Source organism: Rhyacophila brunnea, unplaced genomic scaffold, assembly GCF_057557595.1.
Source record: "Rhyacophila brunnea isolate RB1 unplaced genomic scaffold, BYU_Rbru_1.0 scaffold_20, whole genome shotgun sequence".
NCBI classification, from domain to species: Eukaryota; Metazoa; Arthropoda; class Insecta; order Trichoptera; family Rhyacophilidae; genus Rhyacophila; species Rhyacophila brunnea.
In genome coordinates, this window is record NW_028232860.1 from 36,414,468 (window position 1) to 36,430,988 (window position 16,521).

The 16,521-nt window shown below is 30.7% G+C and overlaps 2 protein-coding genes across 3 annotated transcripts in view; one reads left to right on the plus strand and one right to left on the minus strand.

Annotated features, from left to right (window-relative positions):
* The window catches only part of LOC147071602 (uncharacterized), a 144,886-nt gene extending 141,861 nt beyond the window's left edge, over positions 1–3,025 (plus strand). Inside the window, exon 4 of the mRNA XM_085947978.1 lies at positions 2,934–3,025. Coding sequence (XP_085804104.1) covers positions 2,934–3,025 — 92 coding nt within the window. The remainder of the gene's footprint in view (positions 1–2,933) is intronic.
* The window catches only part of LOC147071603 (uncharacterized), a 336,535-nt gene that overhangs the window by 31,125 nt on the left and 288,889 nt on the right, over positions 1–16,521 (minus strand). The gene's annotated exons all lie outside the window — the stretch shown is intronic.

The window sequence follows — 16,521 nt, forward strand, 5'->3', positions numbered from 1 at the left end:
TAAAAAAATTACTTATCCAAAAACACCAAAAAATGTCTAAGAGCTAAGGATATACGTGGTCCAGTTATGTGCAACTTACCCTTTACTAAACTTAATGCAATGCAATGCCCGATATTAATTAAGCAATTAATATATATTTTAATCATTAATTATTACATTAAATTGCTATATTTGCTAATTATTCAAATGTGTCTGTCCTAATATTTATATACATATTATTTATATTGTCCGCATGTATTTTTTGTACAATATGAAGAGGGTCGACAGTGCATTTGGAACATAATATCATTTTCTATTTTATTATCTAAATATTTATTTAAACATATTCTTAATATTTTTACAAGTCATTACTTTATATTTTTTTCATGAATCTAGTTAGATAACTGCCTATATAATTTTATCAAAAAAATGTTTGACTTTTCTAAAATACACACATGATTAAAATTAACCGTATTAAACATGTTATCTGCATCATTTATAAAGTATATTTTTTTGTTGAGACATCACCTACTATCAATCTATGTTACTTTATCCTTTTCCATTGTCAAATTTCCTAGCGACCCTTTTATGATTTAACTTACCGCGCGTCAAAATTGGTTAAACATGCGCATCTATTATATACACAAGGCTATTATAGGCGGCTATCGAGGGTACAATAAATTAACTGTCAAAAAACGCTATGTTTTAACATCACCTCTCTTGGTTTTGTTAACTTTTAGAGCGAGATGGACAGTTATGACAGTTAAGTCGGCTAATTTATTGTAACAATTTCAATTATAACACATCCAATACATAAATATCATAAACTACCCTCGATAACCGCTGATAGCTGACGATAGCAGTCTTGTCTATAGAATAGAAGCGATGAAATGTTTTTGACAGATGAGTAACAAGGAAAAAATATTATTGTCGTTGTTATTATTTACTACGTATTTATTTCACAATCTGGCACCCAATACTAATGTAAATCTTGAGAATTCATCATCAATGAGATTCGAAAAAAATTCGAGCTGTCGGCGACAATTGGAATTTAAAAAAATGTCTGTTAAAAATAGCTTAAAAGGCCAGAAAGGGGTTCGACTTGGATTCTAAACGGAATTGCTTAAATTGCCCTTTAAAAAAAGTTCGACATTGATACGTCCTAAAAAGAATGAGGATCTCGAGAAATCAGTAAACGAATCTCGAATTCTCGAGAAAACAAAACTTCTTGAGAAATCACAAACTCTATTAGCAAGTGCGAGGTTAGATTGGAACACGTCGTCGGTGTTTTGTAAAAAGGGCGAATAAACCATTTTGGCGAAATCGAGATTTTAATGAAAATACAATATGTACCCCACCAGCTTTGTTGTATAAAAATGGCGAATTTTTATCTCCACAGGAAAGTACTTTACGATAATCGACTAAAATTAAATTAATTAAAATTACGAAATAAAAAGCAAATGTGACATATTAGGTCTTTTAAAATATTATATAATAATACCTATTATAATGACAGTATTCTTTATAAGCTTTATTATAAACTTGTCAGATATTTATAATCATCTACAGGTAAAAAACAAATAAATGTTAAAAGTTAAAAATCCTCCTCCTGTAAAGTATCATTTTGGTTGATTCGCCCTTTTTACAAAACACCGACGATCTGCAAAAAACATCTTCAAAATTTACCCACGGAACATTTTAATAATCCATATCGGCCAATCACCAATATTTTTTTTCAAAATTTCAATTTATAGCGGAAATACCTAATGGATAAAATCGCAAGGTTTTTGCAATCATTTAATTTCTCTTTGACCTTCTTTGTAAAATCATTAATATTAACGTTAACAGGTAGTGGGTCCTGAATATATTTATAAGAAGATGATGTTTTGTATTCTCTCAAGAGTTATTGAATAATTCTATGTTTCAACTGCACAAGGACCCCCCGATTAAAATGGTTTACAATCAAATATTTGATTTAAAAAACTAACTTCTCTCTTGAAGTTTCATTCTATTTTGAATTTTCTTGCTAGGGCCAACCACCCTATAAGACCGGGCACAATACAATTTTAAAACGGAAAGCACAGGTCCTGAAAGCTTACCTTATTATCATGTCTACAGGGGCGCAACAAACTGTTTTAATGCTCACGGAATATGCCCCCCTTCGTAAAGCAAAATTTGCACCCATGCACACTTTTACCACTAATAGGTATATAAAAACCAAGTTTAACCGTGTTCGGTTATTATTAACAAATTAAAATGATGCTTACTTACAGATAAAATATTCAATAAGAGTATTTTCAAAATGTCTTGATAAAACTGAAAAATATCAAGATCTCTTTTTTTTGTTGGTATCAAAATCACAGATGAAGGAAAACAATGAATTTTGAACATTGAATATAATATATACAGTCCTATAAACGTATCTGAAGAACTGTCAAAAATAGAACTACGAACTACCATATGGACGCCATTTTGAAAACGTCATTCTAATGTCAGATTCTGTCCAGTTAGGAGTCTTGATTGGGTAGTTTTCGTTTGTGGCTTCCCCATCAATTCTTCAGATAAGTTTGTGTAGGTCTATAAGTAAATGCATTCTTTCACGTTCAACTAAACTCCACTTCTGCCCCTTCCGCACATTCCTTATTACGCCACTGCTAATGTGTGCGACATGAATAAATAAAGTTGCCAAGATTGATCGAAGGTAAAATTGTAAACAAAAAATGTACATATTATGTAAAAACATAAATAATTCAATAAAAATCTTATTAACAACATTTGAATTGCACTATAATTTAAAATATTGCGCGAAATGTTATAAAATATTGTCTGTCTCGCGTGTGCGAGTAGGAGCTTTCTGGTTTTTTTTCGATCGCGAGAAAGCTTTGATTTTTTTTGCAATTTTTCTGATGTGTGTATTGTAAAAGCAGGCGATATTTTTCTTATCTTTTTCGCAGGAAAATGGGTGATCAATGAATACGCACGACAAAACAACTTGAACATGTTCGACGGGGTAGAGCTCCGGAACTCCACACGACAGTATGGATAATAATCATAACATTACACACTTACTAGCCCCCTCCACCAAATGCAGTGCGATTTTTTTTACATTTTCTATTATTGCATGGTCCTGTCGAGAATGAGGACTTACACATTTCTACCCCACCATGTAGATGTAGAATTAATTGTAGATGGACACCCCTACTACTAGCGAATATCATTGTAACACATTCGGGAAAATTGATCGTTGCAGAAAATTGCGCGCAAGGACAATTAATCGATTGCGTGATTGATTAATCATCCGCAAGGATATTACAATTGAATGAATTTATTAAGTATTTCTTAATTTATAATTATTCAGACTTTTACAGAATATTATAAATATTGACATCATTATGTCGATTCACGAACAATGGATTCATCGCATGTCATTGGCTGCAGGCAACTGTGACCAAGGAGAAATTAATTGTCTTCAAGAACATTTACATTAGGTATATGTCATTATTTTAACTACCTAACCTGTTATAATTTAAATGCATTCAGAATTCTATTAATAGTAGATATCACTGTAAAGGCATAAAAAAACACGAAAACCCCTGAAAGGTGTACCTACCTTCTAGCAAAAATAATACATTGGTCGTTGGCATGGTAAATAATTGTCAGCGACATTTAGTAATGATTGTAATGACAATGACTAATGAGTAATGACTAATCTAATGACTAATGAATATCGTTGATATTATAACGACTCAAAGAAAATTGAACGCCGCGTACAATTGGTCGTATTGTTCGCGAGGACATAGATCAATGATACTCAACCTTTTTTTTTCTTCGGGCCAAATACATTTATTTGTAAAGTGACGCGGGCCGCATCACTAATGGTGTGAAAAATCATGAAACACCCCACCCCCCCTTTTTTACAAAACATTTTTGAGATTTTAAAAACTATGCGTGTTTTTTAAATTAATCATGTGCAATAGCAACACTCTTATACCAGATCTGTGCGTCAAAGTCGAAACGAATCTCAAGGTATACGAAATTCCTGACAATAAATGTGTTTCGGGCCGCATATAAAAGCTTAAAGGGCCGCATGTGGCCGCAGGTTGAGTATCGCTGACATAGATGTAGGTACATTATTTTATTTAAATTATTGCAATTCCAACTAAGTGTCTGATTAGAATTACTCCAGCGAGCAATTATTTTCTTATTTTTTAATTTATATTCCGCGCGGTCAATTATTAACACTGTGATGCAGTGTTGCCATCTTTTTCTATGCTGATTATAGTACAAAGGCGTAAAAATTATAGTATTTCTGAAAAATATATGGTACAGGAACTTTTTTCGTCTTGAATCCTTTAAAATTATAGTATTTTGCTATATTTGGCGAAAATTATAGTCTTTTACATTTTTCGCAGAATTAAAATTATAGTATTCTGCTATTATTATAGTACGGTTGGCATCACTGCTGTGTTGTGTCCACGCGTTCAATTCTATTGTCCTTCGTGTGCGATTGTCCGATGATTTCAAACTTTTACTTTCTAATGTTTACACAAAAAAATCCAACTTTACACGCAAACCTCCTATGTACATAATATTATATATTAGATATCTACTTTCTAGATAAGTATTTAATTTAATTATATAGATATCTACTGGTTATTTAAAAATAGTCATGTTGGAAAGTTCATAGCACCAGCTATATTTTTAGTTACAATGATATTCGCTGTATTACCTAAGTCGATATTACGTCCAGATGGAGCATATGAACAATCACAACGTGGTGGCTTGATGCGCTCAGCTTTTAGCACGTGAACACATGTAGGAGGAAAAGGAAATCGTCATAAACACTCAAGACATTGATTCAAATACCTGCGCATCTGAATATTGTAAAGTATCAATTTGTAAAATATCCATGGCTGGTGAACTTATCGTGACCGGCTGAATCTAAATTAAAACCAAAGATGTTAAAGAAACCCTTCTCCTCCCACCTAGTTCCCCTTTCAAAATCGCTGAAGATAGTTTCAGTTTGTCTTAAGTCACAATATCACAAGTACCTATCTAATCTAATTCATGCACTCGCCGGAACTGCCGTCTAAGATGTCATTTTTGACATGCATATAATAATCATGGAAATTTGATTTCGGAGTTGAGTGTTTTTTTGGAATATACCTGTGAAAGGTCTTTCTCTCTCGCATTTCTACCATTATATAAGATTTTAATCTGTACAGCAGAAAGTTTTCCTTCTTTATCTATCACCTTTGGTAAAAACAAAATCTTATTAATGAAGTTATCAATTACTTTGAAAATATTGTGTAGGAAGGGCATAAGCAAAAGGGTTTCTCTCCACCACTTACTCACTGAGATATGTGCATAAAAATAATGACATAGTTTAGAAGGGATTTTTCTTAATTATACAATATTCTTAGAGAGAACTGGAAAATACTTTGATCATTGTTTTAATTAAAAATAATGAAAGTTATTTGGTCTAATTTAAAGATTTCAAATAATGACTGTTGTTCATTTCAAAAATGGAGAGAACACTTTTTGCTTCTTATACTATTAATGCCAAATTTAAAAAAAATATTTTATCGTGGTTCTTGTTTCTATTTTTTGCCGTCGATATTATAACACAACTAAGTAAGGGCTCAGACGCACGACTCTGCAGTTAGCGTGCGTCGAAGCAGGTCTCACTTGATTCTAATCGGATGCATTTAGAACCAAGTAAGGCCTACGTCGACGCATTCCAGCTGCAGTGTCTTTGCACTTACGATATTTGAGTCACGTGTTTATTAATTACCACTGGTATGGATTTATATTAATTTTTATATTAATTAAGTTGTTGAGACAATGAGCATCAACCAATTGAGTCGTCCAGTCGCAATCATATTTACTGACAAAATCCGATGATTACAAGTACCGTAATTTGCAAGAAAATATCAGGAAATTTATAACAAACGGGGATTCAAAAATGTTCAGAGCGGGTTTTGCTGCTCATCGACTTAATTGTAATAGAAGTTTCTTGAGATGCCTCCACTATATGCTCCATCCTGGCGCGGTAATAGTGTTCAACCCTCTTTTATTTGTAAATAAATTAAATTCTTATATTTTTAAGTCATTCACAATTTTTACAATAAATTTACATAATTCTCCATTCCCGACAGGATTTCATATATAACTTATATTGTTTACTGTTAACTTGTACCTAATATTATTAACACATTTATTTTTTACTACTTTCTGTTTGGAATTTCGTTAACCTTCTCTTATTGCGATGCGATTGCCTAGTAGAAATTTTATATAGTGGCGTTGAATTAGTTTGTATACCTAACATCTGATTCTAATATATGAGTAGTATAAAATCAAAAGTAGAACTATCCATAATTTAACATTAATAATGCGAATAAAAACGTAGTGTATGTTTTTGGCCTAAATGAGCGTAGGTATATATTATAATGAATCGATCGAGTGAAATTGAAACAAAAGTGACAGGTGTAAACTAAAATCAAGTGAAATGGTTTTGAATGTATCGTCTACTTGATTCGGAAAAAGCAAACTTTTATTGAGTGCCGATTATCTACGCACATATGAAAGCCTGTCAATATTAAAAATATCTTATTATATTATTCAAACTATTAACACCAGTTTGGTATTTTTAACGCATGCGTCAAATGACGTAGTTTCCAATAGGTACCTACTTGCAATTCAAGTACATATTCCTTTTTTTCAAAATGCTAGGGATACTTTATCCGCGGTGTGTGTGTGTTTATTTAATTTAATTAATGATGGCTTAATTATTAAATTATAGTTTATATATGAACTATTAATTCTGTGTTTTCGGGGGTCAGTTTGGTTTCAGCTGAGATAATCGGTTTTGATATAAATCACAGTTTTCAAAATACTCTTGGTTTGAAGTTAATTGGTGTACCTACTTATATAAGTACTAATATATTTTTTTTATTTTTACGTCATTATTTACGTATAATTGAATTTTTGATATTGTGTAATATTAAATAATTTGAATAAATAATTTTAGAGTTGAAAATGATTATCTGGATTTAACCTATTTCTACAAATTAAAATATCTATTTTTTTTTGCTTACAAATGATAAAATCTACGATACACAAAAAGAGCACACTTTATTCTTTACACGCATTGGCATGGACATCTTTCAATAAATTAAATTGAATTTCGTAAACACGCGACATCGGATTCATATTTTATTCGTTTTATATGAGTAATATTCATCTATTTACCATTGTATGTAAATTGAATAATATTTTAATGACTACTTATGTGATAAATCATAATTTAAAAAAAATGGAAATAATTGATCCCAAAAGCAAGGCTGTCATGTTAGTTAGTGATTGATTTGATAAACAGTATCTTACATAAAATGGTTCATAATTAGCACGTGTTTCATAACATTGACATTTGTATAAAATAATTACCAAAAGGCCAATTCGTCAAGGGGAAACATAGCTATTAATAATAATAATATATATAGGTACTTATGTTAATTCTACAGAATTGAGAAAATAGTTAGTTTTAAAACCATTGTAATTGAGATCTATCCTACCACGAAAACGCCATCAAATTAAAAAAATTACTAATTATCCACAAAAATACACGTAGGTACAAGACATTGTTTAACCATAGCTTCAAATTGTTATTCATTATAAATATGGACAGTTTTACTTTTGATTGCATATTGCATCAACTCATATACTTTACTAACTAATATTGATTGCATCAATCACTTTACAGTCTACGCCAATGTATTGCGATTTTAATTTTTAACATAATCTTGTGCATCCCAATTATTTTTTCCTGTCGATTATTTCTTGTGTTTTAAAATTGTCTCTAATTTTTCAGAAATGTATTTTTAAATAGGTACTTTTTAATATGCTGTGTCTCTGCTTTGTGATTTGTGGCTATTTTCTTACTTTTATCAACCTGTTATTTATTTTTATTTCCGTTGTGACTTTTTGTATGTTATAACCTTACATCACAGTAAAATTTCCTTTATATTATAACTTGAAAACTAAGGCCGGCCGCTCATTACGACTTCTAGATGTAACCAAAAAAAACGCATGTAGCAGTACCTACCTGGGGCGAGGGGTGGGGGTAGGCTGTTAAGATTCGACATAAATAAAACTTTGTTGTTCGTACTTATTTCTTTACTAAGAATACAATTTACAGATGGTGCTGGTTAGTTTTTAAAAATCGATTAAATGCTGCCTAAACCAAACCATAACAGTTCACGTATGCTGCGGGCAATCCGACAATATAGTAGGTACACACCTTTTCAGTCATAATTATTTGTTTTCGTTGAATTAAGAACATGTAGCTACCTACATATCGATGTGCCCTAGAAAAACCATTATAAGTCTGAAAATAGCGTTTTAAGTTTTATTTGCTTTTAATAATATCATATTTTTGTGCATGTCCTGTAAAAATTTAAAATTGACAAAGTTAGGTTAGGTTAGCAAAAGCATGTTGAATCGAGTCGAAATATAAAGTACGTAATATTATTCCAAATAAAAACGATTTTTGGACATTATCTCAGCTGTTAATTAAATAATCATCATTTAATATTGATGAGAATATAGACTATAATAGTATCTCTCCGATTAACTCAAATCGTATTGTAAAAAACGTACTCATTTTATAGAATGAATTTAAAACTGTCAAAATTTTAGTTTTTTCGCTCTCCTGAACATTTGTGATTTCAGACTTACAGCGGTTTTTCTGGGGCCTGTCGATATTATGATGATTAGTTTTTGAAAATTCTTTTAAGTCCTGCCCAACCAAATCATAATCGATAAAAAATAGTCTTTCATCTAACAAAATATCTAAAATTGTTAATCGGCATCAGTATTTTATAGATAAACGAATATTTTTTGACTATTATGTACTATGGCTTAGATTAGGCAAGGTTTAACTGAATTTTAAAATCTAATAAAAACTATCTATACATTGTAGTCTTATTTTAATGAAAACAAAATATGTTTGACTGATAAAGTTTCGTATATGCGTACTATTTATGTCGGATCTTAACAGCCTACCTCAACCCTTCGCCACTGGACCTAGAGATGATTTTTTGTATCCTGTTCGGATATCAATATAATATTATGGCGGCAGGAAGTTGATAACCAAATGATCATTTCCTAACCGTCCCATAAATATTTACCTAGACTGGTACATCATACGATTTGTAATTGCGACTAGACCACGTTATGGGCGATGGGACTAATAAATATTGATTGCATACGTTTCGTAGCAATGTTGTAGGCAAAATCATAGTAATAAGTAGTGTAAACCGTTTCAAATTAGGTCAGCGATTGCAAACCCACGTGTCACGAGACTTTATTTTTTATTTTTATTTTTAATTTAATTTTTTGACAATTGATAACGAAAGTACAAATAAAATATAAATTTACGTTGGTAGGTAGGTGCTGACAGAAAAGGAATGGGACAACCGGACGCCAGGACAATTGGACTCCGCATTCTCGTAGATACGTAAACAGAACGTAGACGATGAATTTTAATCAGTTTCTATCTACTACTTAGTAGTTTTAATTCATTTTACTCTTAACACAATATTTTTTATTACGGATTGAGAATTACTATCCCTAAGGCTGTGTATAAAAATAAAAACTCTTTTTTCGTTGGAACTTAAACATATTCAAGATTAAATCATTATTTACGTGTGCATATTTAAATTCTCACCAACTATTAAATCATAATATAATAATTTAAATATAAATAATACTATTAAATATTTTTTTTAAGTAGTACGTGTAAGTACCTAACGTCTATTTATTTTCGAATTGCGTGGCGTCCAGTTGTCCCGGCGCCAAATCTTCCTAGACCCTGACAGAAAGTATCTTCTGAAAATAAAATTACAACATTTTTAACAAATATACGTATTATACTTAATAATATATTACTTAATAGGAAATTTGAGTTTTACATATTATGTATATGTATAGCATTATTTTCTGATGGGTTTTTTGTACGATGTACAGGTAGGTACTTGCAATGGTTATGCTGAGTCATTTGTTTTTATAACCTTTATAATTTCGTAGCAAGACAAATATAAATATCTACTCGATCTTGTAGAATTTGATTCTGTAAATGATATTTAGTAGGCAGGTACTTACTACTTGTGACGTGCGGTGACTTTTAATCGTAGGTGTACTGTTGGAATAATATTCGTAGCTTTACCTACTATTTGTTACAAATTAACCAATTCAGGCTTGGCTGGGGCAGGCAATGAAGTAGTATTAGCTCTGAGATATTCTTAGCACATTTGCGTTATTTATAATAGGTATAGAACATTTGGAAGAATTCTAGTTTAAAATATTTTATCACACAAGTGCGCAATAAATATAAAATGTGAATATATAATAATTTATCGAATTCGTTTGTGAATGGCTCGAATTTATAGCTTAATATGTTGCCCGCAAGCCACTGGTAGGTATGTAGGTACAATAAATAGTTCCATGACAAAACAGAACATCACATAACAGAACAGTGACAAAACAGAACAGCCTGGGGAAAAATAAAATATTAATTTTTGTGGAATCTATTTATTAATTAAATACTTATAAAACTTAAGTTTATAAACGACTTTATTAACTTTGTTTATTTCTGAGATCACTGTTCCCAATTGACAATGTTCTTTCTGGGTCATCAGGTCTCGTATCATGCAAAATTTTATATAGGTAGATAGGTACCTACTCTATAAATAAAAAATATATTATTTTCAAAATAACGGTTTTTTAAAAAAATGTTTATAGGTAGATAGATATACCTAATAAACAGTTGATGATTTCATTTAAAGATTGAAAATTTTTTAAATATTAAATATTTATACTTACATTTTTCGTTTTTTAGTTTTATAAGTATTCAATTAATAGATTCCACAGACATGAATGTTTTATTTTTACCCTGGCTGTTCTGTTTTGTCACTGTTCAGTTTTGACGTGTTCTGTTTTGACATGTTCTGTTTTATCCGGTTACCCAATAAATATTAGGCGAATCAATATCTAGTAGTTCTTCAATATTTGTGTTTACTTATAGTATTCTATTTATTAATGGTGTGTTGTTCTTCTATACTCACTTTTAATGCATGGGTGTTTTTGCAACTTTTCTTAGAAGCAATTTGTAATATTATGCGTTATCTACATTACAGTTTTTGATTGTGATTAATAATTATGATTTTTTGTTTTCTAGTTCCCATGTACCGAGCATTACACTTATGGAGGTAGGGCAAATACAGCCGCCATTCAAAAAGGTGTATTTAAAAAAATGTTTATTTTTGTTTTAAAAACGTTATAAAATACTGAATTGTTTTTGACATTCGCGCGATCGCAACTTGCTGGAACATTTATTCGATGGCCCAGTATTGAACAGTAACAACTCAAAAAACGTAGTCTTGAGATAATCATGTTTTAATATTTGAATATTTTACAATACACAAGATTTGACAAGTTTTAAAAGGAAACATGTCAGAAAGTATATATTCTAAATTGAAACGTGTGGTCAATCGCCAGTTTTAAATGGAAACAATTCGAAATGGATCTATACAAAACTGGTTTTGTTTGAAAGTTGGTAAAATCTAATCCGTGTGTTTTGGCTCTCAGGGTATCTAAATTATTTTTTATTTTTTACAAAGTTTTTCTTAGGTCGTATTCGTATTTGTCCGGTACAAATCTTGCAATCGATATTTAAATAACTTCCAGACTAGCTAGACATTTGAAACTTTTAGAATATATCAGAACACGATGCCAATACATTTTTTGGTACTGTTCGGTTATACCGGAGGCAGCGGAAAACGCATTTTGAAAATAGCCGATAAACTGGATTATTTGTTAGGTTAACCTAACCAAACCTAACCTAACCTAACCTAACCCAACCTAACCGAACCTAAACTAACCCAAACTAACAAATAATCCAGTTTATCGGCTATTTTCAAAATGCGTTTTCCGCTGCCTCCGGTATAACCGAACAGTACCGTAGGTTCTAAATATTCGTAAAAATTAGCTCATGACAGTTTTGTACAGAAATAATTCGAATAATCAAAAAAATTGTACTTGATAGAAATAATACTGAAATGTCATATTGATTTCCATAGTAACGCACGTATATATTAGTATTAATAATTTAGTTGCTAGGACCCACTTAGCAACCAACAATAGTTCTAATTTTCACGGATTTCTTCCGAAATAACTTTTCATACAAAACGAATTAACTGAAAATGAAATCATTTCTACTTAAAGATGGCTAAAAGTATTAAAAAATGTTTGATCGTTTAAGCTAGTCAAGTCAAGTTTATATGATTCAACAGAAAATTTAAAAGTGTTGTATATAAAAAGTTCTTTTTATCTTGTAATTATTCGAATTATTTCTGTACAAAACTGTCATGAGCTAATTTTTACGAATATTTAGAACCTACCAATATCGCGAAATGTCGAATTTTTACCGTCCAATACTGGGTCATCGTATTATTATTTCACAATTGTCAGACAATCCAAATTTTTATTACACGAGAATTTATTAATCAAAACGAATATCTTTGTTTCTCAACATTATGAGGGAGTTCTGCTAAGTTAACACCGACTTGAGCACAATTATTATTGATTGCTATAAATTTGTTTTTGTGTGTAGGTAAATGCATTTTTTTCTGATAAAATACTTTATACACAATTGGACCTGGTATATTCTGTGATATTCTTATACCAATCGAGAATATTGTGTTTTTATGTACCTACTTAGGTACCTACTTATTTATTTTAAATACAAATTAATTAGCTGCCCGTTTATAATATTAGGGGTCGTCCATATATGACGTATAGCCCCAAGGAAGCTCTGATGAACACATTTAATGTGATGGTGTCTAACGATAGGGGTAGGGATAGGGAGGGGGGGGGGTTGCAGAAAATGTGACGTCACAAAACAACAATTTTTTTTCTGAGAATAAAATGTTGAACGAATTTTTCAAAATGTGTCTTAATTTAGTCAGGAAGGTAAAATATTTCATGAGGAAAGGGTCAAAATACCGAAAATTGCGTGACGTCGTTTATGGACGCGTAAGTGACTCACTCAAACCTTGCCCCTTCTTCTAGTATAATATATAGTTGACGAAACACGTGTTCAGTATCTCCTAAAATCGTAAATTCAGTAAATACTTCTTTGTAGGTGCAATAAACGTATTTTTCAGACCAATTAGATGTAGATTTAAAGAAAAAAATTCTCAATTTACACATTATTATTGTCTTTTTTTAAATACATCTTTTTAAATGAGCTACGTTGTTCATTTTACTAGAGAGATAAGTGAAAAATACAAACGTTTTGATTATTACCATGACGTAATGTTTGGTGAAAGAAAAAAGGTCACAAAAATAATTATATAATTAATTCAAACAATGTACAAGAATGTCATCATTAAAAAAAAACTTTTTTTTTTAAACTAATAGAAAGAAATTCGTATTGGATAATATTTTATTTCACACAGATTCCTAATTATTTTTGATTAGTTGCAATGTCGTCATCGGGATGCCTGCCTAATTTAAAAAAATTAAATTATAGATAGATTATAATGATTAAAATTATTATTAGATACAACTTTAAGTAGGTACACATTGATTTTTGTTTAAGAATATATCAAATATATTTCTTATTTTTATTGGTCCCATAGATTGAGAATCAACGGAGCCTATTAAACGAATCATAGTGCAGCCATTGAACATGCGAAAGTATTTTTTTTCGAGTTTCTCAAAATGTGATGAACTAATAAAAAAGTGATTGTAAAAATAATTTATTTATTAGTTTTTTTTCGTTATGTTTTAATAATAATGAAAGTGTGTGAATATTAATTATTAACAAGGTAATAATTTCGATTAAATACTTATTAATTTATTTTTCGTGGGGAGATTTTTTATTTATTTTTTTCTCATATTAAGAAAATAATGCGTCCTTTTTCATAAACCATTTTCTCTAGGTTTTACCTGAAACAAGAAAACTATTAAAATAGGCCACGGAAGTGGATCACATGATTTTATAAAAAAAGTATTTTAAAATTAAAGATTTAATATAAGAAAATAAATAATAATGTGTCAATACGTGTGAAAAATATTGCTTAAAAATATGTTGTTTAATTTTAAGCTGCATCCAGTCAAGTACGAAGCCAGTGCAATTTAAAACACATCTTAACAAGAGTGCAATAATCAAAGATTTGACAGTGCTCTAAAAAAAACAAAAAAGTGTAAAAATGCCACACGATTATACGGCAAAAATTCAACATAATTAATTTATTAATATTATTATTTAAAACATTCAAAATTTTGCAATGCGAAAATGTTTACATGTTTTTTTTTTTTTAATCTGCTGCTAATTTTTGAATTGAAAAGTATTTTTTTTTATTGTGAAAAAGTGAACCAAGTATAAAAAATATTGCAAGCGATTTTTGATAATGTTGCCTGAGTGATGTTGCGTTGCTGAGCGATAAATATCGCCTGCGTCGTCTGCCAGCTTCATCAGCGATTTGCCAATCGAAGAATGTCTACGCTCACCCTTCACAAATTTGCAACCCTACAATCTTCCATGGTGAGTGCAATATTATGGCTTACTACATTTATCGTAAACTTTTTGTGTATATTTACATATTCATCATCATTTAATACTATTTTGTTCATAAATATTTCTTTGTTCATTATTTTCCATATATATATATATAATACTATCATCATATTATATTTAGTAAAAATGTACATGCAAGCATTTTATTTTAGATTAATTAATAATAAAAGTTGGTTCATAGAAAAATTCCCTCTTAATTAAGAATAAAAGCTCTTCTGAGTTACCCCACATTGTATGACTAATGAAACCTTTGAGAAATAGTTGATTTTTTTAAATCACACGACTCGAATTAAATATTACCTGCAATATAATAAATTAATAATTGTATCTACTTATTTTTATTGGATCTTCTTCAAGCGCACGCACAGGGTTTCGGACCGCCCCCAAGATTTTAAATATTGCATATTGAGTGTTTTTGATGAGTAGGTACTAATATTGTGAATTAGCGTATTATTTCTATTTTGATGTCAGATAAAGTTTAAATTTGGACCGAACCCATATAAAGTTTCTATGTGCACGCCTAATTGTCTTACTTGCTAGATATACTGTTGCTATCTTCGTTAATTACTTGAGTTATTACCATATGTACCATTCTCTTTAAGTACTTTGGACGTTTCCGTTATACGTCCATTTCTGAAGGCAGGCAATGTTGTGCATTCACGCAGGACGATACAAAAAATGATTACCCACGTCCCTCAAAGTCTGTCGAAACGTGTCAAAATCCTTACACCAAAATTTAGAGTCGAGTATCCTGGATTTGAAACCTATCCACGATTGGCACATTTCCCTATTATGACACTCCAATCAAAGCAATAGGCGTTTTATTTTTTTTATTAAAAAACTTAGTATTTTTAACTCTCGCCATAATACCTGTTTACACGTAAAAGTGCTGACAGTCTCACCTGTCGCGTGAAAACTCAGAAGCTTCTGAACTTTTATGATCCATGCATGCAATCTTGCAACTTGCACGATAATAGGTACAAGTTTACCCATACATTTTCTTGTTATGGCTGCGATAATACTTAGATACTGTCAACAGTAAATCCATGCACGTGTAAACGGGGTATTACACTCTTCAACAAGAATCCTATGTTCATAATCATCCATAATTATTACTATATTAAATGTGTTGTAATGTATTATGTTGTTTAGGATGTGTAGCTGTCACTATATTATTGATATGTCACTATAATACGGTATCGCAATGGAAAATTAGTCTAATATCCATTCCCATAGATGTCTAGGTACCTTGAAAAGTATTAGGAATTTCGTAATTCGTAGTTTCTATCTACGATAAAATTTTAAATATGACTGCAACCCAAAAACCTCAACTGTCACGCGAATTTAAAAAAAAGTACTGCCTAATAAACTAAAATCATCCACGGAAATAGGTTCTAAGCAGCAAATTAAACGTTATATCGATGCGATTCTTCACATTTAAAAATTATACAGAATCTATTTTATACCGTCAAAGAAATAACGCCTCCACAATTGCCTATGTGCATATTTCGCACGGTGCGGGCCTGGCTATATTATATGTAATATACTTTACATACATAGTGCTACAGGACACATGCAGAATAATTGCACTATACATATTTTATACCACCGATGCAATTACGGATTGTAAAAATGAAAATTGGAAATTACTGCCACATAATCCCTAATGGTCTGGGAGCAATAAAATATTTTACCTCAGCCGGAGTTATTATAGCTCCTCGGTCAGACTGCACACGGCTTGATTTTATTTTTATGTTTGCAGGGTATTATTTGTGTAGGTAACAAAACAACACAAAAATCGCGGCTTTGATCACGCTACATTTTAGACTCAATGCAACGTAATTAGTGCCAATAAACAAGAAATACTTAAATTGCCACAATAATAATTATTATTGCTTTTA